General features: G+C 42.5%; 2 protein-coding genes across 3 annotated transcripts; one reads left to right on the top strand and one right to left on the bottom strand.

The window, feature by feature from the left end:
- The first annotated feature begins 6833 nt into the window (after window positions 1–6833).
- Window positions 6834–18809, top strand: rtf2 (replication termination factor 2). Of its 2 annotated transcripts, none has more exons than XM_076024845.1 (9): window positions 6834–6991; window positions 7348–7442; window positions 7719–7812; window positions 7888–8024; window positions 8154–8232; window positions 16041–16151; window positions 16598–16673; window positions 17697–17762; window positions 17973–18809. In XM_076024845.1, the coding sequence occupies exons 1-9, from the start codon at window positions 6923–6925 to the stop codon at window positions 18167–18169; spliced, it is 924 nt and encodes a 307-aa protein (XP_075880960.1). In that variant the 5' UTR covers window positions 6834–6922; the 3' UTR covers window positions 18170–18809. The 2 variants fall into 2 exon arrangements, with proteins under 2 accessions (XP_075880960.1, XP_075880961.1); XM_076024846.1 differs by having other exon boundaries at window positions 6835–6991; window positions 17700–17762.
- On the bottom strand, window positions 7962–21034 carry gcnt7 (glucosaminyl (N-acetyl) transferase family member 7). The gene is made up of 5 exons (XM_076024843.1): window positions 20891–21034; window positions 10633–10919; window positions 9752–10493; window positions 9300–9392; window positions 7962–8757 (listed from the first exon to the last, which is right to left on the bottom strand). The coding sequence occupies exons 2-5, from the start codon at window positions 10834–10836 to the stop codon at window positions 8516–8518; spliced, it is 1281 nt and encodes a 426-aa protein (XP_075880958.1). The 5' UTR covers window positions 10837–10919; window positions 20891–21034; the 3' UTR covers window positions 7962–8515.
- Between the last annotated feature and the right edge of the window lie 1850 nt (window positions 21035–22884).

Below are 22884 nucleotides of genomic sequence, written 5' to 3'. Positions count from 1 at the left end.
CTGAATAACAAGCCGGCCTGAGAGGTGTGGGAAAGTGAGAACGGTGTCGATGAAGTTTATGAGTCCCTGAAAGACCGCAGACTGCGCCGGCCATCTGTGGACACTGTGCTGCTGCTGCTGCTGCTGCTGCTGCTGCTGCTGCTGATACTCTCTCTACAGTCACCTGCCACTCCAAGACATTTTGGTAAAATTAGAAATTTACGTTAAAAACACTTTTCACATGTTTTTTTTTCCTTTTCGAAATAAACATTCTGTCACTCAATGAGAGAGCTGAAGAATATCACCACCCTCTTAAAACAATAAAGGTTTTTCAAAAGATTGAACAAAATATATAATATTGACCTACAAATAATGATATAACATCAACATTATTATATTGCTGTTAGTCAATTAAGTAACATAAGATGAATAAATAAATGAGGCCAATTTATGAACATGCCTTTGTGACGTGTACAATAATCACTCAAACAATGAAAGCAACTTGGGGCCAAATAACAGAATTCACACTCTTTATATCTACTCCTTATATTTCAGGAATGGGATCATGTGAATTCAGCTATTTGACTGAGAAAGATTTTATTGTGTCTAAGTAGACAAAGCTTTGTCTGAGCGGCAGGCATTATAAATGATAACAGATATGAGAGAGCTGGCAGTGCACCATGAGTGGTTCCCTTTCAAAAAAAAATTGACTTATGTCATTAAACTTTTTGGTGCCCCGGATTTGAGTGAAGCCGGTTTGCAGTGCTAAAAACTTGCCTGCAGGTCATTGAATGCAGCCTTCCCCAAACTTTTCTCAGCCCCCCCTTCGCTCTCGCCATGAACACTCCTCTCAGCTCAACACTACAAATTTATTGACAGCTTTTAAAATATATTTATTGCCCCTCTGTCTCTCCCAGCAGGCGTACAGCTTGTAATCTCCCTGTCCCTTCATTAGATCACTTGCCAAAGGCTCAAGCTTCTCTTTTTTTTTCCCGTCATCTCCTCCTCTCACTTCCTAGAAGGCTTGTGCGTGTGTGAGAGACAGAAACAGAGAGAGAGAGAGAAAGAGACAGAGACAGAGACAGAGGTAAATATAAATAAGGAGTGCTGAAGGGAGAATGAAGGGTTTGGAGATGAATGTCCTCCTTTGGGTCCTTTCTCTTTTAAAAACAGAAATTACAGCTGATTAGCGTCCACTGTAAAGACAGGCCCCAGTTCCCCAAAGGAACGCTGCTAAACATGTATGCAAGGCCAGACATAAAGACCCTCATTAAAAACACGTGTTAAAGCAAGAGCCCCTCAGAGAGACATCTAGAACGTCATGTAATCACTGCAGAACTTTAAAAAAAATAAAAAATAATAAAGAAAGCATTTCTTTAAAAAAAAAAAAAAAAAAAAAACATATCGAGGAGACCTTTATAAAGGTGCAGAATGATGACAACAAAACGCATGTTATATTTACATACAAGCAAGATGAATGACAAACTGATAAGGACATCTGAGCCAATAGTACAACTACACTGGTATTAAGCGCTATCTGTTTGTTATCATTACCACACTTAACATGATATTGTTGTTGTTGTTGTTGTTGCCTCCACTGTTCTGCAGTTTGCCAGTTCTGGGCATATGGTTGTGTGAACATGGCAGTCAGTAGATCAGAATAGTGAGGGCAGAGTGAGTGTGACAGCTACTGACCTGCAGCTCAGGAGGTAGAGCAGGTTGTTTAATGACCGAAAGGTTGGCAGTTCTCATCTCGCTTCATCCCATCTGTCGTTGTGTCTTTGGGCAAGACACTCTACCCACATTGCCTTGGACTAATGTGGGTGAATGTTGGTTGGTGGTCTGATGGGTCGTTTGGCGTAGAATGACAGCCACGCTTTCGTCAGTCTGCCGCGGGGCAGCTGTGGCTACACATGCAGGTTACCATCAGCAGTGTGAATGTGGTGTGAATGAATCATGGGTTCAATGCGAAGCGCTTTGGGTGCCTAGAAAAGCGCTCTACAAATCCAATCCTTATTATTTGTTGTTAAATCACTGCTGCATGGAACTACTTATGCCCTATGTTCCTGATGTCAACTATGTAGCTTTAATGTAGTATAGATCTATAAAGAACTCTTTCATGATGAACTCAACAATAGTAATAACTCGACTCCAATGGATTCTTGGTCGAAGTTAGCGCTGAGCTCATCGTGGGGCAGTTACGTGGACACACGGTTTCTCCCCCAACTGTGCGTATAATGTGACCACATGTAGATGGAAGAGAGTCAAAATGGCCCAAAAATCTTTTTAAAAATTACATTAAAAAAAAGTGAGTCTCATTATAGTCTAGGACGTGCCTGCTGAGCCAGACGACAGACGTGGACACCCCGGGGTCTTCGCCTTCTTTCGGCAGCCAGGTTCTCGGCTGCAAAATCATAATAAAAAAAAAAAGCCCTCCGGTCTTCTACCGTGTGCCCGCAGAGTACACACAAGGCCGGCCACAGGTATGTCACCATCACCCGGGGCCTGCATCGGTCGCAGCCAGCGGGCTGTCAGAAGCCTTCAGGTGCCCCGCCAGCCTAATGAGATGTGACTGAGTGTGTGCTGCCAGCGCGCAGGCAGCAGTTGTTCCATTCACACGGCCTCCGGGTGATGTATGGAGTCTTTCCCAGTCGCAGCTGTCGAGGAGGAGTGCACGAGTGTGTGGCAGGATTGTCTCGCGCGTCTATGTGTTGCCGCATGTGTTCAATTTATCTGCGAGGCATTTGCTTGCGCGTCTGCGGCGGCGGCCGCAAACCGGGTGAGCGAGCGCAGTGGAAAAGATAATGACGAACTGGCGGCGGGCAGGCAGGCAGGCAGGCAGGCCGCGGTGCGCCCAGGTGATGCGGACCAAGTTTGTGTGTGCTGGCAACGGCTGGGCCGTATAGCGCAAAACCCTCGGCTTGGCCGCCGCTATCGCGAAAAAAAAAAAAAAAAAAAAAAAAAAAGAAGGTCCCAGTGGCGCACGGAGGTTCTTTTTTCTTCTTTTTTTCTTTTCTTGTGGTGAATAAAAGAAGCACGCTGATGCGCATATTAGCGGCGGATTGAAAGTGTCACACGGCAGCAGGGGTGGTGGATGGAGGAGAGGAAAGGAAAGGGGGAAGGGGGGGCTCTTGAGTCGCAATCATCTCCTGGAAGCACGATGACAACACCAGCCGTGTTTTCCTTTGAATCAGCGACACAAAACCTGATTTACTCGCTGCTGATTCATCGCAGCGGGCCTAATTAGAATCCCTTAAAAATAATAAATCCCAACCAAGCGAATTTAGCTCTCTCTCCCGAAGCGCGTTATATGAAATGACAACAAAAACACCCCCACACACACCCTCCCACCCCAAACTCTACTATATGACAGACTACACGGGACAGTTTCTGGATCGGCACTAGGCTCCAGCGGGTTAATCACGCTCCCTCTCCTCAGACCGAGTGGATAAAGAAATTAGTTCTGGGTAGCGTTTCCAGCGGACATAATTTTTTAGCTATGCGAGGTTCAACATAAACAGAAAAAGGAATGAGAAAATAATTGTGGTCCGGTGGCGTGTGTGGTAACCCATCGCAGTTGCGAGCGCGCTGGATGCGGCGCGCTTTTTCCAGGGTTTTGGATTACTTTGCGCCGTGTTGGGTGCTCGGACGCGCTTTAAGTGAGCGGAGCACTGCATCCACGTCAAGTCAAATCACAGAAGAATGAGTGACCGGCTGAGTTGTGCCTGTTTGTTACAAAATAAGAGCGCTGCAGTTCTAAAGAGCTAAAGTTTAAAACTGCAAAAATGTGCTATGGTGTACGTTGATAAATAGCTATGAGTTGAAGAGGTTATGTTCATGTAGCCTATAATTGAAACGATATAATTGTCTGTCAGAGTTATGGAAAACGTTTAGCAATTTTCATCTTTGCCATTTTATGGGTATTAAGAAAATCAATCCGTCTGATAAAACAAAAATTGTCTTTATTTGTTGCAAACCTGCCCAAACCATGTTTTATTCGCCCAGCAGAATACTCTTCCCATTCCCTTTCTAGAAACTGATATTTGGGTTAAAAAAAAAAATTAAAAAAAAAAGTCACCACAATTGCTTGGAATGTTCCTTAACCCCAGTTTTAATAAAAATCATTGTTTGTTAAAGGTACAGGTCAGGTCTGGCAGGAAAAAAAAAATACATTCTCCTCCTCCTCCACCTCCTCCTCCTCCTCACCATTCCTCTCTGGGTAAATATTCCTCCACTGGCTTCCAAATTATTTTCTCCCAGCTCTGTCCAAGAGATTTCAGGGAGCAGGCAGTTTTTCCTCATTCGGCAGTAGGGGGTGGGAGGCTGTAGGTGGGTTGGCGAGAGGGCTGAGGGTCCAACTCTCTATCAACTCGTGCCAATGTAAACACAGCAATTCCTTCCCAATTAGAAACGCTAAATGCATTGGACTCGGTGCGCGGCCAGGGCCGGATCGCGCAATTAATAGACCCTCGGTCTCCCACTGGCTGCCTTGGATGGCTGGGATGGTTGGGCTGTATACTGTTTCCAGTTCAAGGCCGGGCAGTGGAAGCCTGATTGGGTGAGTTGGACTCATCATGGAAGTATAAACATGAGGTTGGATGAGCCGAAGCGGTGGTCGGGGTTCTCTTTGGGTCAGCCGTGCTGGGTAGCAACACAATGGGGAGATATGTGTGGTACGAGGGCCAGTCGGAGGTGGGGGAGGTGAGCTGTGGGGAGACTTTGTTTCAGCTGTGGAAATGCCAAAGGTTTCAGAGTGCACGATTGTGTGGAGGCCTTTAAATATGTATTTCAAATGGACTATTTATATTTTAGATATCCTGTGTTGCAATCTGGTTTTGACATCTATCTAGCTATCTATTTGTCTATCTATCAATCAATCAATCAATCAATCAATCTATTTATCTATACATTGTTGCATCTTGTTGTTTTTAACCCTTTTCAATGACAAAACTGTATATTACATGAGTTTTAACCCAACATACTGGTATTCACTTCTGAACACTTGGTCCTACATTTCTCATAGTATCTAGAATCTCCAGGGCAGGTATAGGTGATAATTGTTTTGTCTACTTAAGTCCAGAGGTGTCCAGTGACCGCTGTGCATTGTGTTGCTGCAGTATTGCTTTGCACCATCAGCCTGGGGCCCTCCACTCCTTCAAAGATAGTTTGCTAACAGAGCTTTCACTCCATTGCCTCTAATGAAAATCCATACTAAACATTTAGCTTTGTGTGAGAAAGGGGGGAAATTCAATAAGACACATAACGCAATTTATAAATTACAGGAAGAGCTAATCGAACCAACTGGAACAACGGGGGTTTTCTTTTATTTTCATTTTACTTTTTTTTTTCCTGTTCATTTTGGCTAATTTTAGAAAGTGCTGTTACAGTTGCTGAAAATGAGGAGGGGAGACCTAAACGGAGGAGCAGGAATCTACTTTCACAGGCTAAAATGAAGTTCAGTTCTGTGTTTTTACTCACTCTGCTTTCTCGCACAGGTTATTAGTCATGCCGCCAGAGATGTCTCCGCTGAGGTATACCCCAAACTAATGGTCGCTCTTGAACAGCACCGTCGATAGTAAACTAATCTGCAGCCAGCGAGGCACAGGAAACAGATCTCATTAGTGCTCATCAAACTATCTTCCAAGGAAACTTTTATCTTTGAACCACTCGGACAACAAGCCTGAGAGCCAGAGTAATGTCACTTACTAGTTCTGCCTTTAATGGCCAACTTTAAAGCTGAAAAATCTAATAAATGGATGGACAATAAGAAAGGAAGTCATCCATGTGAGGTTTTCCCTTCACTAAAAACAAGTAGGACACTAACTAAACATGCACACAACAGTCTTTTTGTGGTTTAAATGATGCTAAATATGTCATGTATGAAGCCACTGCAGTGAACATATATTTTGAACAACTTCATAATATAATATAATAAAACAATCACTCTCATCCAACATGTTGCACATGTTGCTGCCATCCTAAGGCTTTTTTTTCAGCACCTCTTCTCTCTACTCCTTTCCTCCATTAAAGTTTCACTACCATGTCCAAACACTATTAGATTTTCAAAGTGCTGTCTAGGATTCCTTGGCCATTTATCTTCATTATATATGTGTAAATATATATATACATTTTTAAAAAGTTAACTGCATCATAAAGTTTGGATGCAAGTTTAAGATGTAACAGCTTTTAAAAAGCATTTTTAATTAAAAAAAAAGTTAGGAATACTTTAAGAATACTTGAATGATGATTTTAGAATTATGCTTGAAGTCAGATTTTTAGTACAACCAATAAAAAAAAAAATAATTTAGGAGTGTTAGGACATGAATAAAAATGTTTCTTCTGTGTCATTAGGTTTTATTCATAATAAAAATGATCTGAGCTGGTTTTCCTTAACTGTCAAAATGCAAGAATGAGAAGCACACAGATATTTACACAAATATGACATTGAGAATACGACATTATTTGCATTGTCCTGTTTTTGTAGTTTGGATTTCTTTAATTTTTAAACCAAAAATGCTTTTTTTTTTAAAAAAATACTAATTTCTACCTCCTCCAAATTGTTTTAATCCGTTGACACATTTCATTTTTGTAAATCTTTTGTGTGTTCAACAACAACAAAGCAATTTTATATACGAAAAAAAAGAAATGTATAAATGACGTGATTGTCATGAATTCACTATTACTCTCGTTTCTTTGGCAAATCGGACACGAGTTTCAAACGGAGGTGTCAGATACTTTGACTGATGGTTCCACGCCGTGGACGGAGATAGACACTACAGCGAAGGTTTGGTGCCACTAGGGGGCAGCGTCGAACGAACCACACATCACGCGAGTTTTGCTGACGTCTCGTTGGTTGTTTACAAGCTTGGCACTTCCTGTCTGCTTCGTTGCTTTGTCGACACTGAGCTAGCTGGATAATTCCGTCTAAAATTAAGCTTTCAGGATGGGATGCGATGGAGGAACGATTCCAAAAAGACACGAGTTGGTCAAAGGCCCCAAAAAAGTCGAGAAGGTTTGTTGGTCGTTTTTCCTCAACGCCGTGCCGTTTCCTGTGAAGCCGTGCTGTTAGAGAATCATGTGTTAATTGCTAATGTTCGCTAGCTGTTAAAATGGGTGAGTAATTAACGAAAATATCCGACATCCCGAACAACCGGCAAGTGTTTACTGTGTTGTTATTTGGACTTGTTTGACTTTTTAAGCCCAACATATCGTATCTATCCATGAGTTGTGCCTCGTTTATTATGCGTTTAGCTTCGGGCTAGCTAACTGGTTCAACAGTGGTCTGACGATCGACAGTTTCATTACAAAAATAAAATTGTTATTCTCCCCTTTAATAATGGGATTCGAATGTGTGTACTCTCCCCCCAGGTGGATAAAAATGCAGAGATGGTGGCTAAATGGAAATACTGCGCTTTAAGCCAGGAAAAACTCAGACGTCCCATCGTTGCTTGTGAAATGGGAAGGTGAGAGCTGGCTTCTTGCTGATACAGCTGGAGGAAGCAACGAGGGAAATAAACTTTTTTTTTTTTTTTTTTTTATATATTTATAACTGTAAATTGTGACCATACATTTTATTACTGTTTGTTTTCATTTAAATATGCTATTGATGTAGATATTGTAAAGTAGTAACCGCTGAGTATAAGTAACCAATCGATTCAGTTATTTTTCATCGGCTGTTTATCTAGCTAAAGACCAGAAGCACAGCGGTGTCCTAGTATCTGTTTCATATTCCGTTTCAGACTCTACAACAAGGATGCGATCATTGAATACCTTCTAGATAAGTCTGCAGAAAGACCCAATGCCGAGGCCGTAGTTCACATCCGTGGAATGAAGGTAAGCTCCAGATGTTTTGTTTTTGTTTTTTTAATCTCATGCAAATTTGTTATCCGTTATCTGATTTCATCGTAGGACATAAAGGATTTGATCTTGACTGACAACCCCGAGTGGGAGGGAGAGAGAAGAAATGCTAAAGGAGACAAGTATGAGGACAACTGTGGCATGTTTATTTGTCCTGTCGTTGGGTTGGAGATGAATGGCAAACACAGGTGACAGTCACTGACATTCCAAACATTAAAATTATTCAAAATACCTACAATAAATACAGCTACTTCACATGTGTTGCAGATTGTTAATATATAGGACACATAAAAAAAAAATGTCTGTTGTGCTTGCAGGTTCTGCTACCTGCAGACTTGTGGCTGTGTATTTTCGGACAGAGCCATGAAGGAGGTCAAGACAGAAATATGCCACAAGGTGAGGAATGGGATGGACACTTTTACAGTACAGTATTCATTACGAGACGATAAAGCTAATAAGTCTGTTACGACCTAAGTCTGCAAACATAAACAAGATTGTAATTGTAAACATTGTCATTTTCAGTTTTTAAATATCTCATTTCATTTACTTGAGCAGAAACACACAGCAGTCTTCATGGGCACGTAAAACAGCCATTTTTCACACAAAGTTTTCAAGACAGAACAGAGTTTACTAGATTATAAGGGCCTAGAATCACAGTGCGTATGGACTTGCATTGGAGTTACTCTGCAGTGCTCATATTGAAGTAGCTGCTGCTGTTGGTGCTCGACATGGACAGCTGCCACGATGTCTGAATGGGAACTGTTGCTTGAGTTAACACCTTATTCCTGTGCCAGTGCTCCAGACAGTCCAGTGCCCCAGGAAATGTCTTGCTGTCAAACTTGTTGGCAAACATGCTGTTCGTGTTGATGATCCATGGCAGATCTTCCAGCCCATATACACAGACACCTCTTACATAACGGCCTGGAAAAAAAAGAAACGGTCCTTTTGATTAGATTTGTGCCTTTCCCAAGAATTACATTATGCTGCAGTTACATAACATTGCATTGTGGGGTTTTTAAAAAAAAAAAAAATCATTATTGTGACTTTTATAACCACTCATCGTTGATAGCGTATTCGTATTTGAGCCTCATATTTTTTGTCGTATCGTGTTTTATGGGGCAAATTATGCAGCCTTCTATTTAATAAGACAAAAGATTCTATCAGGGATATTACTGTAAGAGAGAGGTTACATTTAGAAATCGCCTGATAGCAGAGAAGCCTCTCTGCACGACCTCATTCTAGATGTTCCAGTGCAACTGCCAGAATTTCAAAACTTATCCAAAGAGCAGGAAAAAAAGGCATGAAATGCTGGGGGCATCGGATCGGAAATCGGATTTCACATGATTTGTGACTGTTCAGACTACAAAAGAGCCGTCTGGTTTCGATCTGGATGGGTTAAAAAAAGACAGATTTTGGCTCGCAGTCTGAACGCTGCTTAATTGAAGATAATAGGCACAGTGCACCTTTACATCCACCGTGGAGTGATTCTTGATCGGCCCACTTGATTGCCCGGACAGCTCCTGACCAGTTGGCACCAACGTTGCTGCTTGGCGCTTCTTTAAAGAAAAATAAGGCAAAACATTCCATGGTTATGAATCTTTAATAGAGAAGTGTCTGCTCTTTTTTTAAGGAACAATTTTTTTTTGAGTTTTGAGTTTGTCATGAGTTTGTCAAGTTCGTTAAGATTTATAAATGCATATTTCTATATTTCGCAAGATAAAAGCCAAGCAATACAGAAAACGTTTACTTTTTCGTTGTAGCAGGCATTAACGGTGCATTGTACAATAAAATGTCACATCGTCAAGCATCGTTATTTGGAGCACTTTTCTGAACTTGGATCTATGTTTATTACACGACTCAGTAATTACTTTAGGAATGTGCACGGCTATGCTCTCAGTATAAGCAGTTGACTTACCTTTAATGTTGTTGAGCGTTACCCAGTAATGCTCGTCCGGACTGAATGTGTCTCTGGACCATTTCAAGAGGTCCACAGCCGTCTCGCTCGTCAAAACAAAGTCCACAAAAGCCCTGGTCAGGGCGTAGTAGGCTGTGCCAAAATAGATCTCCAGGTTGTGTGGAGGAGGACCTTTCAGTTGTTTCGCCCCTATACGAGCTAGGTGCGACCCTACAATCTCCCTGTACTGGAACTGCGTCCTGTATCTTATATACTGGGGCTGCTTGATCCCGGGGGTCATGTTCCGGTCCCTCCACTCTTTGCTCTTTAAGTAGTGCACCAGTTCGAGGTTGCTCATGATGGGGAAATCCTGCCCGCATAGATTCACAACCTTCTTCCAGCCCACGTCGGACTTGACAAGGTCTTTCATGCAGTTTATATCGGCCTGTAGGCGGGAAAACCCGGCGTAGGTCACCATCTCGCTGCGGCTGGAGAGGAAGGCGTTTGGAAAGCAGCCGACAAGCCTCCGCACAGCCGCCTGGTACTCCGGTGGCGACTTGGAGTCCACGTGGATGCAGTAGACATTCTGTGGCATGTAAATGGCTCGGAAGAGGCGTATGAAAATCTCCAGCTCTTTGTGGATAGTCAAGATGAACGCCAAAGGGTAGCTCTTCTCCTCAAAGCTCAGTGGGCTGGTGATGAAGTGCAAGTCCCTGGTCAGATCGGAACACCACAGACCACTATTGTGTACATAGTCTTCGATCTGTTGGCAAAATACAGTGACATGTATTTTATGCATTTGCTGTATTAGCGAGACAGAACCTACTGAAGACTTCTTAGTATTGCACCACAAAAAACCCCACTCTGTTCCAAAGTGATGAGCCAGATTGCTTCTGACCTACCTGGCAGTCATGAGGGTACCACAGCACTTCCTCCTCCGTGCCAAGGAATGCAGAGCATTCTGTGGAAAAGGCATTGCACCCTGTGCGCTCCAGAGGTTTTGGTTCCGACGGTGTTCTGGTCCTCAGGTAAATGAGCGAACAGATTAATGTACTCATCCCAAGGCAGAGCAGGAAGCTGCATTTTCTTCCCCCAAGCTGTCGCATAGTAGTGGCACTTCACCGACTTCAGACAAAATTCTTGCAACAGAGAGATCCAGGTTGGTTCCTTGCAGTGAAGTCTTAGGCCCCTATGGGAAAAGAATAGGGTTAAATATGTGGGTTGGCACTAATCGAGAACGCTTTTAACTCAAGAGGTGTAGTAGGCTATATTTAGTACACTGACAGCTATGTCAGTGATAGTAGTTCGGGACTGAGCCTGAGCGAAGGCCTGCTCGAAGAGCAGGTCATCGCGAAGCGAAGACTCGCTTGTTTTTGTAAGGTTTATTCTTCTTCTTCTTCTTCTTCTTATTATTCCATCTTTTTTTGGACGCTAATTTGACCCCCTTAGCATGCGCATGCTTCAGCGCTCACCAAATTTGGCATGCAGGTAGAAACTGGTGAGAAATTTCATAAAATCAATCGAAAATGGCAAAAATCGACTCCCTAGCGCCCCCTAGAGGCGTTCAAAGATTTCCCGCCCCAATTTGACCCCCTTAACATGCGCCAAAACTCACATTGAAATATTCCACGCTCTACGTTGCGTACGCTCTAACTTTTGTCGCCCGACAAACAGGAAGTGAAATGTTTCTAGTTGTTTGAGAGAACCCCAACGAAAAAAGAAAAGTCTGTTTTTTCACTGACCACGCCTACACCGTAATTCATTCTTTCATGTAGACGCCGAAATGGCTGAGTTATAAGCTTAGATGTCCAAGGTGGTGCTAGCGGAACTAGCCGCGCAAACTCTGCTCCTGCTAGTTGGGAGCCCTACACAGACCAAAAACTAGAATGGCCATAGCGCCGTCTAGGAAGGCACATGGGACAAAGACCCACGTGTTCCTTGAATTCATACCTAAGTTTCATAAATGCTAACCTTGTGATTAGAGGCTTTAGTTTTCATTTTACGGCCCTGCAAAGCAAAGGTCTTTCACAAAAAAATTTGAACCCCATTTTCACCCCTTTCCCATATGCCAGACCCTGTCCAGGCTGCAAAAACCTTCCTGTGGTGACAAAATCAGGGCAACAGCTCCTCCAGAGCGCCACCTACAGGCCGAGATGTAAAAAAAACCCCTCAAATTGGCGTTTTAGAACGTCGGATTCGGCTTTGGTTATGAACGCTCCACAATGCAGCACACTGACTGCATAACGTTCTTTTTGTTTTGTTTTGTTTTCTTTTTTTTTCTCAACTGGCAGGCAGAACATGATCAAATAATAATAATAATGTTTTTTATTTATAATGCGCTTTTACAGGTACATCCACGTGTTTCCCTCCTTGTTTAGCTTTTAAAATGCACAGTTGGAAAGAAAACAGCACTTCAATGCTTTCTATTCTATTTATACATCTATACAGTCCTTTGAAAGTACACATTAAGGTTCAGAGTTTATAGAGCTTTGAAGCTCATTTGTTGGAATGTTTTTTTGAAACAGTTTTTGTAATAACAATAATAATCAACTCATTCACAGCGATACGTCCAAACTCCCATTTCTCATCATAAAAGCAAGCCTACAAACAGACACCTCTCATAAACGTCAGGCATTGGCGGGGAGTTCCCTGTGTTTTCATTGATTTGTTGCTTTGTGTCTGTTAGTGTAGCTTTGCATTGAAAAAGCGGCTACTACATTTGCAAACCTGTTTCAAGGCTCTGGCTTCCCGTCCACTCGTATGAGCTCTGAATATTATAAAGACCCGGACTTGTTAAATATTTCAATTGAATGCAGCGACTGACGCGACATCTAAACGTTTCAAACACTAAGTACACAAACAGAATGGAGAGCTCGTGTCTGCGCTGCTCTTTAGCAGACTTGCCAAGAATATTTTCCAGCTCACTCGCTGAGGAAGGACACTTACCTTTGGGCCAGTTCACTCAGGCACCTGTTCCGATCGTCTTATCCCAGCCGTCCCTCCAGACTCCCCCAGATGAAATAAAAACCTTTCCATTGTCACAGCTGGCAGCAGTTCGGTTTGATATGGCCAAGTGGAGAAGAAGCAGAAGCTTTCTGGGTGAGACGGTAGAGGTTGTGTTTTCTTTCCTTTCCTTTCGTTGTATTTATTGCTGATGTAATAGCTCCACCTACGTACTTCCCCATGAGACAAGGTCCAACCCTGCCTAGTAACCAGCAGTAGCAGCTCCGCGCCACTCACCTGACACACACTCCCATTCCTCCGGGACACAAGCGAACGCATGCTCTGCCTCACTCGCTCTTAAGGTTTTTCCACTCTCCATCGCTGTACAGTTTCCTGCTCACTGGTGCCGCAAACCTTTTTTGTTTTGCGCCTTCTTTCCATTGTCCTTCCTCCAAAATCCTCTCTCGCAGCTCGTGCTCTTCATGTCGTCCCTCTGAATTGCTCGCGTGAAATCGCAGTTCACCCATTTCATGCCTCCGCTGTGGAAAGTAGCCGGTTCTGTGATAGCGCCTCCCGACCCACTAGTTCACTCAATTATGGATAAATTAGCCAACATGATTGATGGCCTGTGCTATTTGTGGCAGTGGCAGCCGCAGAGTGACTGACTTCAGGGCAGCAGCCGCAGTTTGCTGCTGCTTGGTCAGCTCCTGAGATTATCTCTCTTGTGTTGAACAGAGCACATGGCTGGAGTTCACACCCACTGAGCCTGCATTATGGCAACACAATAGATCCCGTGCTGGGAACTCGGGAGGGGGTGAGGGGCTGTTAATATTTGTGCTTTTATTTAAAAGTGTTCCCTTTTGTTAAAAACATCCAGTTGGTTCTTGTGCGGAGCAAAACAAGACAATTAACAAATCAATTTCAGCTCTTTTTGTACGCCGCCATGTTGTAACAGAGCTATCCCAGGTCACTGAACATTTTGAGCAGGTCTAGAACACTGTCAGAATGTCAGCAATATGCTCAGATGCTTTATTCCACAAAACCCGGCCAGAATTTCAAGACTTCTTAAAGGTCACCTATTATACTAATTTTCGGGCTTTTGTATTTGATATCTGGCCCCTCCAGAGCAGCAACGCACGATTTTCCTTGCTGAAAGCTTTTTAGATTTGCGTATCTCGCAGCTCGTTTCCTCGTATTTACTGCGTCCCGCGAAAACGCTCTGTTTCACTTCACTCCACCCCCAGCCTTGCCGGTGTACGCCCCCGCCTGGGGTCACACTCTTTGTCGCTGCTGAGCCTCGCTTCCTCAGTTTGCTGGTGCGGGAGTGAAGAGTAAATGGCAAACTTTACGAAACAGGCACAACACTTACCGTCGTGAAGGCTTCACCCTTTAGCAGCTGTTTAGCAACTAATCCAGCTTCGTACGGACCCAGCGCGGGCTGAGTTACGGCCGCAAGGCGGACCGAAGGTCCCTGGACGGTTTTTGTCCCTTCCGTATCCCCGGAAATATATTTTACTACTGACCGTGTTTTTGTTTTGTATTTTTGCGAGACATTTTAATAGGGCATAGAATGATTTTGTTTCATACTGTTGACCTGTATCAAAACACTGTCCTAGCAGAGAAAATATGTACGCTGAAACGATCACTTTAGATCGTTTAGAACCATGCCCAACAATTAGCAGGGCTCACGTCCAAACGCATGAACGTCATTATTTGACGATATCGAGATCGTTTGACGATAGAGTTCAACATTGTAACAGTTTTTAAAGCTCAGAAAAGCATCATAGGTGCCCTTTAAGACCTGTTAAAATTAATCATTTGCTGTTGTAAGTTCAGGGAATAACGTTAAAAAGCGACCGGTGTGTTGATTAAGAGGCAACTGAAGTGTGAAAGTACGTAGACATTAACGTCATGTTTATTTTCAGGTATAACCTAGGGGTGTTAACGGGAAAGAGTGAGACAGGCAGTTCGCGCGAACAACGAAAGCAAAAGTGGAACCAAATACAGAACGAGAGCAAGACAGTTTGCGCAAAGGAAGTTTTCATGCACAAACCCTTATTATGCCGCTTATCATTTAATCGTGAATTGATCAATAAGGTCAATTAACTAACGATTAATGAATTAATCGATCATTTTTATCCGTACTTTGGACCATTTATAAATGAACCCATTTAAACGCCTGTTTAGCCTGGCATCACCTGCTGTGAGTCCATCACTGTTGGTTCTCGTTTGAGTAAACCAAATATGGATTTCAAGCAAATTACCTGCAAAGCAAGGTGGCAGAGGATTTGGCTGATTTCTTTTTTTGTTGTTTTCATGGTTGCGTTCATTACTGCGTCTGACCGAGACTCGAGCAAAAACCAAAAACAAATTTGTGCTGTTGTTTATGGAAATAGGATGAGCTTATTTTAATATTTGCCCTTTTGGGGCATCTGTTCAGTGCCATTCATAGCATGAAGTGAATTTTAAAAATTGACACTAAGCTGGATGTACAAGAAAAGTGCTTTGCAAGTCAAAGTAGGGTTTATTTTCTTAACATTTGCGCACCCTGGCCTTGTGTAAAAAGGGTCTTTTTCCTTCTCACCCACTATATATTTTTCATGTTTGGTCAGTGAGCTACAATGAGCGGCATTGTAGCTTTAGCAGTCCTTTGGTTGGGTCAATATTGTGTGTATATTTTGTCAGAGTTAGCTTGACCTTGTACTGTTGTACCACAAGTAAATCAGTAGTAGATCCCCTTAGCAGTGCACTGAAAGCAAACAGGGTTTTTAAATACATGTGGCACACACATATCATTATAATGTGCTAATGTATTGTCTCTACTTCTTTTATCAGCCAGTTGTCAGCGAGGTCATCGTATGCTGCATAATGGCAGTAGGCTGAGCACCACTATCCTGCACCGGTGCTTTCTCGTTCTTTGAAGACACTCTATATAGAAGTGATGTGTCAGTCCTTCCGTGCCCTGTCTTTGAATTGATCTTTTTGTACCCGTGCGGCCAATTTGCCTGTAGGAGACAGTAGGGGCTGTTCTCCCTGACGCCGCTGCTCCCTCCAGCTGTACCTTGAGACTCTGCCCAAGAACATTTTCCCAGAGGGTTTCACAGAACAAGTGGCTCCCTCGACAGAGGGCAACGTCAATCGTTTTGGTCCAGCGAGGACCCCCTTTAATGTGGACAGTAGCCACCTTTGAAGACCTCCCCTATCTGTATTTCCTTTACTTTCTTCGTACATACTTTTGTCAAGGGAGGAATGTTGGATATATTTGGCTAAAACATGATCATGTTATCATCATATTATTCCTGCAATAATCAAACTACACATGGCTTCACTCTAGGTTTTCTTTTCTGTTTACCATTTTTGTCCATAGTGTGGGGATCCATTCAAAAATGAGGATGTCGTTATTCTCAATGGCACTAAGGAAGAGGTGCAGAAGTTGCGGGTACAGATGGAAGAAAAGAGAGCGAAAGCCAAAACCAAGGTGAGAGTTCATTTTCTTGCTTCAATAGCTAATAAACAAAGATGAATCCCTTGGCATTAATGAAGTGAGAACTTCACTTTCACCAAACTTCACTTAAAAATGAACAGCTTCTTCTTTAGCAAAGATGAAGTTCCAATCTGTCGGAATAAAGTGAACTTCAGAAACTTCAGAACCAAACCCAAATCAATCCGCCGACAACCTTAACTGTCTTTCACCAAACATCACTTTAAAAATAAGTCTTTTCTATCATCTTCAACAATGAATAAATAAATTGCAACGCTTTCACATTTTGTACAGAGGTGAACAGCCTGGAAGCATGCGAGAGGAAAATTGATGTTCCCCTCCCCCCACCCCCCGCCCCCCCGCCCTACGTGTCAGTTTCCGTTTAGAGCCCTGATCTTTCTGTTAAGCGTTTCCTGTGTTTTGTTGGGGTTTTTTTTCTCCAGAAATCAAAGAAGAGCAAAGCAGCTGAATCACTGTCTACATCATCTGAATCGCAGCCCACATCATCTGGATCAAAAGGTTTGGCTGCAGCTGCGTTCAGGCCTCATTTGTCTTGTTGACACAAATCTGTCTAGGATTTACATAAGCAAACGTGCGCTGCAAACAGCCACCAGGACCTTCGCTTCTTCATTTGAATGACGTTTTGAATGCTTATTATTGAAGGGAGTTGGGTCAGTGGAGTGTTGAACTGGAGTGGGATGTGAGCAAAGTACCCAACATTGCCTCAAAATGAAGCCAGTGATCGGCTAAAATACTTTTGCTGGCTCTTCCACTGTTGTCTGTAGCTTCGTTTGATTTTTTTGGTTTGCTTTTTTAATATTTTGGCTGTAGGCTAGTTGACAGGAGTCTGGCACATCTGGCTGTCATGAGTATGACGAGTTTATGTAGAGTTCATCACAAATTGTTACGTGGCATTGCAAATGTCACGAGGGCCTCCATGGACTGCGCGCTGGGTGGTAAATGGCTCAAGCTTTAATTGTGGGGGTGAATTATCCCTTTATCTGATCATTAGAAAGTGGCAGTCATATTCAATGTGTCTGTGGTCATTCCGGAGGGGTTCTTCTCTCAAATTCTTCTTCTCACTCCTTCCTTTTTTAAACAAATATGCAAAGAAATGCAAATCTTTCTACCGAGAGCTCACAGTTTGTACTCTGACTTCACACAACAACTTTAGAAGTCCTATGTTGTACACAACACCCTCTGTTGATTGTGTTTATTCCAGCCAAAACTGTTCAGGTTTCAATTCAACAGTGTCTGAAATCCCAGTGCAAAAGCCTTAAGCCAAGCAGTGCACATGTAGACACTCTTCACTTCGTTGAGGATAAAGATGCAGCTGTAGGAATAAGAGGTCTCTCTACTAGACAGTTAAGATAGAAGATATGACTGTCTAGTATGGCCTTTTAAAAGGGGGAAAACCTTGAGTTATTAAGTTAGTTTTTTTTTAAACAGTTTTTTAGTTACTTTCCGCTTCTTTGTTGAGGAGACCTTGAAATAAATCCAACTCTGACACAACTGATTAACATCTGACATCATTCTTCCAAGCAGGTGACACAGAAGCAGATGCACCAGGCCAGAGTTCACAACAAAATGGTGACGAAAGCAAATCAGGTAACTCACTTTGAAAACTGTGCAGCGTGTGGAACTTATTTGCATTTAACACATTTTTCTGGAAATAGATTCATGCATGAATAAATAAACAAATGAACCAAATTGAGCTTAGTTTTCAAGTTCCTTTTTATTATTTTTCCCCCTCAAAATATGAACAGTATGTTCATTCGCCTCATTTACATTATCCTAAATGTTCCTTTGTCCTCCCAGCTGTTGCCGGACCCTCAGGATCCTCCAGCGTTTCCAAAGGCACCGGGTCTTCGCTGACCACCGCTACCAAGCGATCCATCCAGGAAATGGAGGATAAATCTGAGGCCTTCAAATCTCTCTTCACAACCCATAACTCAGCCAAGCGTACAAAGGATCAGATGTCCAACTGGGTCACTCACACCCCATACCACTTCTAGCAGACCATCCCGATGCCTTTTTTTTTAGATTGCTGCAAAAACTATGACCCAACACATCAGAGACTGTTCTGTCAAGATCTGCATACTCCATCTTTCAGACCTTTGAAATCAGACATGTTTAATACATGCTCAGTGTCTGAATTACCCAACTATCCAATCAGTCCACCGTAGCTCGGTGTTTACATGTTGTGAACATTTTGTTAATGGCTCCCCAGACTGCCACAGCTCTTTGTTTTGTATCATAATCCCTCCCTCGTGGATTCTGCAAGATCTCCATGATCTCAGTCAATGGTGCTGTCTCCTAGTGGTCATTTTCTTTCTCTCTCTTTTTTTTTTTTTTTAGTTATAAAAATAGTTCTTTATGGCTGAAACCATTAATGTCTTTTTGATTAAACTGTATAGAGGTATATTGAAACTTAAGTCAAGATTTAAATGCTGAAATAAACAATTATTTTCCCCCCAGAAAATCTTACTTTTACCCTTCCAGAGTATGATTACCATCTTGACAGAGGAGCTGTGTGCATTCTATTTGTTATTATGTGTGAGTGTGTGTTAAAACATTGTGGCAGCGGAACCTTCAAATGTATTTTAAAACCATTAATTAATAATAAATAAATAAAAAAACGTCTTGAAAGAAGAAGCAAGCATGAGTGGTTACTAGGTTTGTCTGTCAACATCACAAGTTACACTATTGTTTTATATATTTTTCTGTATTTCAAATTGCTTTGAATTCTCTGTCACATTGTTGTTACGTTTGGTCTCATCTTCCAAAATCTCCAAAACCTGTCAGATGGTGATGAATTTTTTCCAAGCAGCATTCTTCAACTACTAGCCCCACCCAAACATTGGAACATGTGTCAACCAGTCAGGTATTCATGACTTTTAGCATGCAAGAAGCAAGTTGTGATTTTTTTCAAACTTACAAACTGCCTCCAACAACTCAACACCGCGAAGTGACACAGAAGATGTGATGGTGGTTTGCCACAGCTCTACCACAGAACATCTAGCATGCACTAACAATAGTAATGTGCTGGGGTGCAAAATAATGACCTATTTTGTCCTTCCAGGAAGAAGAGCTTGATGTCAGTCATTGCTGTCTGTGTATTTTGTACAATTCTAACACCTTTATCTCAAGATTCCCCTCTGCTTCCCACCTTGTTTTTAAGTCCAATGAATGGTCCCCTTATATATTCCAGTACCAGCAAAGTACAGCACATCTAATCTACAATTGCGTCATGCTTATTTTTATTTTTTCCCAATCAACATCTCTGACTTGTAAATACTTAAATTGGTCCTGATTTTGCAAAATGTATAGTTCTTAAGTCTGGAATTGTTTGTGGAGTGATTGCCAAGTGTTATCATGTCTGTGGCTACAGTTTGTAGGCCTACTGGATGTCGTGAAACTCGGACAAATGAGTTGGTTAGGTTGAGTTTGTGTATTTGAATAGTATTTTGATTTTTATTTATTTTTTGAATGACCAACATCACCGATAAATGCGCCGCGCCGGGTCTCCTGTCGATTTTCTCCTCCCTATCGAGTAGTGCTACTCTCTGGCTCACTCGCACCTACTCTGTCGCCATGGGAACGCAGTCAGTAGCTGTTCCTCCATGCTGGAACACGGCTCCTCTATGGCGGTGTTCACGGGGATCCGTTAGCTCCACTGACGCTGCCTGTGCAGATGGTGATAGGTTCGTGGGCCGGTGTTCCAGTCCGATTCCAGGACCAGGAGTTTCTTTTCTTTTCTTTCTTTTTTCTCTCAAATATGTATGAGGACTCTCCCCCCCATTTTAAGCTAGATAGCAAGGAAAGTTTCTATGACATCAAACCTGGGGAATTACTTTAAAACTAATATTTCCCTCCTATATTTTTCTCAAACTTGACGTTTCTTTATGACCTGCTTTCCAGATCGGTCATCTTTAGCTGCAATTTCCGTTGTGCTTTTAACAGAGCAGCGTAGTTCCGGAGTCGTTCGCGTTGACTTTTGGAAAATACGACCCACCTCCCCGTCTTAATTAATTAATTTTTGTTGCGCATCTCTTGCTGCTCTGGCGGTACTGAGATATTCGTCCTCATTTTCTCGGGGTGGTCGTCTCTAGTTTTTGTGCCGTAAGTATAGCGAGAGTTGCGCAACAACATTCAATCACCACTGGCATGACTGCGGCCGCTCATGCCACCGCAGTCCGGCTGTGTAAATTAGCAAATTGGAAAGCTCAGTTCAGGGGACAATTTCAAGACCATTGCACCGGAGCAGTGAATTACACGTCTGTCTCGCACACTGGCTTCCCGGAAGTCATCAAGTTATTTCTTCATTTTAAAATGAAGAAATAACTTTTGATGATTACAATTATTATTATAATTATTTTTATTCATTTAGCGAGTGGAAATACTTAAGTTTGCTCGGGGATTTGCTCAAGCCGAATAAGCCGGAGCAGGGAATGTCACAGAAAGCACGTTTAAAAAAAATATATGAATACATATGTATTTATAAAATAAAATTTAAAAAAAATGTTTAAACGTGTACGCTAATCCAAACAGTGGTGTATTTACTCAAGTGTCCCAATGAACAGGTGGACTAAAAAACGGGACCAAACTCGTGGTTCACTGACTTGCTTTGCTGTATAACAAAAAGTGAGCGAGACAACCAGATTGTGTGAACAACGCAATTCATCTCATCAGAACCAAAGCGGACGGGAATAAAAGGTCCATTCACAGGTGCTCACCGGGAGTGCGACCCCTTGTCCTCTCTCGCCGCTGTTGCTCCATGTCAGCAGGACCTTTCGCCTTCCACTTGCTTTTCGTTAAACCCAGGCCCAGCTCAGAACATGTGTCGAAGAGTTCCTTTTTCCCCCCGCTTCCTTTCGGTTCTTACCGCAAATTTTGTAGCGGCATACGGATTACGAAATAGAATTAGGTCCACAACAAGAGAGAGAGAGAGAAAATCTATATTTCTTACAAGTAATCATTTCTAGATTAAAAATTCCAAATATCATATAAATAAAGTTGACATTTACAGATTCATTTTTAAGTTCCGATTCCGTAACTCAGCCCAATGTCACCGAATGATAGATACACTGCCAAGGCGAGTAGGAAGGAGGAGGAGTCTCGGCTGCACTGCAGGGTCACGTCATAACAGCCATGCGTGTGTGTATGTGTCAGCCTATGGTATGTATGTGTGCTTACTTGTATGCGTGTGGTGAGGATCCAATCAACAGCCGAGCTCACATCGGCGCGAAAGTCAGGTGCAGGAGCGAACGCGCACCAAAACCTAAACAGCTGCATACAGCCTGTCTTTAGCGACGCTAAAATGGAGGATGATGAAAGGGAGGAAAGTGCGACCACGGCAAAAAAAAAGAAAATAAGAAAAAAAAAAAAAAGAAAAAGAAAAAAGGAGATGCACTTGCAACAAGAACTGGGAAAGTATTTATCCGTGGGTGAAGCCAGAGCAAGGCGAATCTGTGCCAGCATCATGGTGGAGTCAGGAGTCTGCTCAGTGGGAAAGTGCGACCACAGCAAACAAAAGGAGATGCAGTTACAACAAGGACTGGGCGAATCTGTTTGTCAGAGGCGTTTCTCCGTTGCACATGGAGATGAATACGACGTGAAGCGACACAGACAATGCGAGACTCACAAAAAGAGTGCTGCTTAAAAGGAGGCTTCACGTTCTATGGACACCTTCCTACTAAAACCAAAGCAAGATTCTAACGCAGATAAGGTAACAGCTACTGAAATAACCAGTGTTTATCACACAGTATCACACTTCCAGTCGTACAGGTTAGAAGACTGTGGTAGTAAGCTACCATCAGTTAAATTATATACTTAAATTATATTCTTATATAAATTATATACTACTACATTGATTATAATGCACTTGCTGCTTGATATTGGCTAAACCTTGCCTCAAGACATGACTGTTTGTTACTGTACATGTTGGTCACAAATTAATACTGTGAAAACTGTTGACATTCTTGAGAGCTCCTTTATTGGTTTTTAATTTTTTGTGTCTTCACAATCAAAACAAAGCCTCTTTCCTGCCAAGACGCTGCATTGTCCAGTAAATACAGATATTTCAAATGCATTTCTGTTGTTACGTTTTAGTTGCATAGTAGTTATATTAGTTAGGCCAAACACATGCAACTGCACAATGCGCCGCAGTCGGCGAAAACAGTTGCGAGCACGTAAACGATGCACACGGAGGTGAATAAGACGTGAAGCGTGCTGCTTAAAAGGAGGCTTCATCCCAGATAGCCATTACATCTGTCCCGGATCCGTTTTAAGGTCCTTGCCTCCGTTTCTAGCTCCGATATGTTTTCTGACTGTGGACCGGATCCGTGCCAGATAGAGGTGTCAGCTTCTAGAGTCAGTGTCGTTTTTATATCGTTTTACAGATCTGGCCCAGATCACTTTTCCAGGAGGTAACCTAAAGACATTTGGCTTGTCTGACACTTATTCGGTCCAGATCCGCAATACTGATCAGAGCCGACACTACTTGCGTGAGACGGAGCTGGGCCAGCTCCGCCTTTGCCGTACTGCGGATGCGGGCCAGTTCCGTTCCAGTGTATGTTGGCTATCTGGGATGTTCTATGGACACCTTCCGACTAAAACCAAAGCAATAATACATTGAAGAAAAATAAGACTGCAAAATTGAAAAAAGAAAATAGTCGTATGTTTGTAAGTTAGTGAGGAGCAACGATGCATTATGTCTTACTTTTCTTTA

Source organism: Nelusetta ayraudi, unplaced genomic scaffold, assembly GCF_046127955.1.
Source record: "Nelusetta ayraudi isolate G7.1 ecotype Tasmania unplaced genomic scaffold, CSIRO-AGI_Nayr_v1 ptg000017l, whole genome shotgun sequence".
NCBI lineage: Eukaryota > Metazoa > Chordata > Actinopteri > Tetraodontiformes > Monacanthidae > Nelusetta > Nelusetta ayraudi.
Note: the sequence above shows the minus strand (reverse complement) of the source record. Positions and strands in the feature narration are given on the sequence as shown.

Coding starts and splice junctions, on each gene's coding strand:
- rtf2 (XM_076024845.1), top strand. CDS start 6,923: ATGGGATGCGATGGAGGAACGATTCCAAAAAGACACGAGTTGGTCAAA. Junction 8,025..8,153: donor GAGATGAATGGCAAACACAG/GTGACAGTCACT, acceptor TTGTGCTTGCAG/GTTCTGCTACCTGCAGACTT. Junction 8,233..16,040: donor AGACAGAAATATGCCACAAG/GTGAGGAATGGG, acceptor TTTTGTCCATAG/TGTGGGGATCCATTCAAAAA.
- gcnt7 (XM_076024843.1), bottom strand. CDS start 10,836: ATGCGACAGCTTGGGGGAAGAAAATGCAGCTTCCTGCTCTGCCTTGGG. Junction 10,494..10,632: donor GGTACCCTCATGACTGCCAG/GTAGGTCAGAAG, acceptor TTTTGCCAACAG/ATCGAAGACTATGTACACAA. Junction 9,393..9,751: donor AACGCTCAACAACATTAAAG/GTAAGTCAACTG, acceptor TTTTCTTTAAAG/AAGCGCCAAGCAGCAACGTT.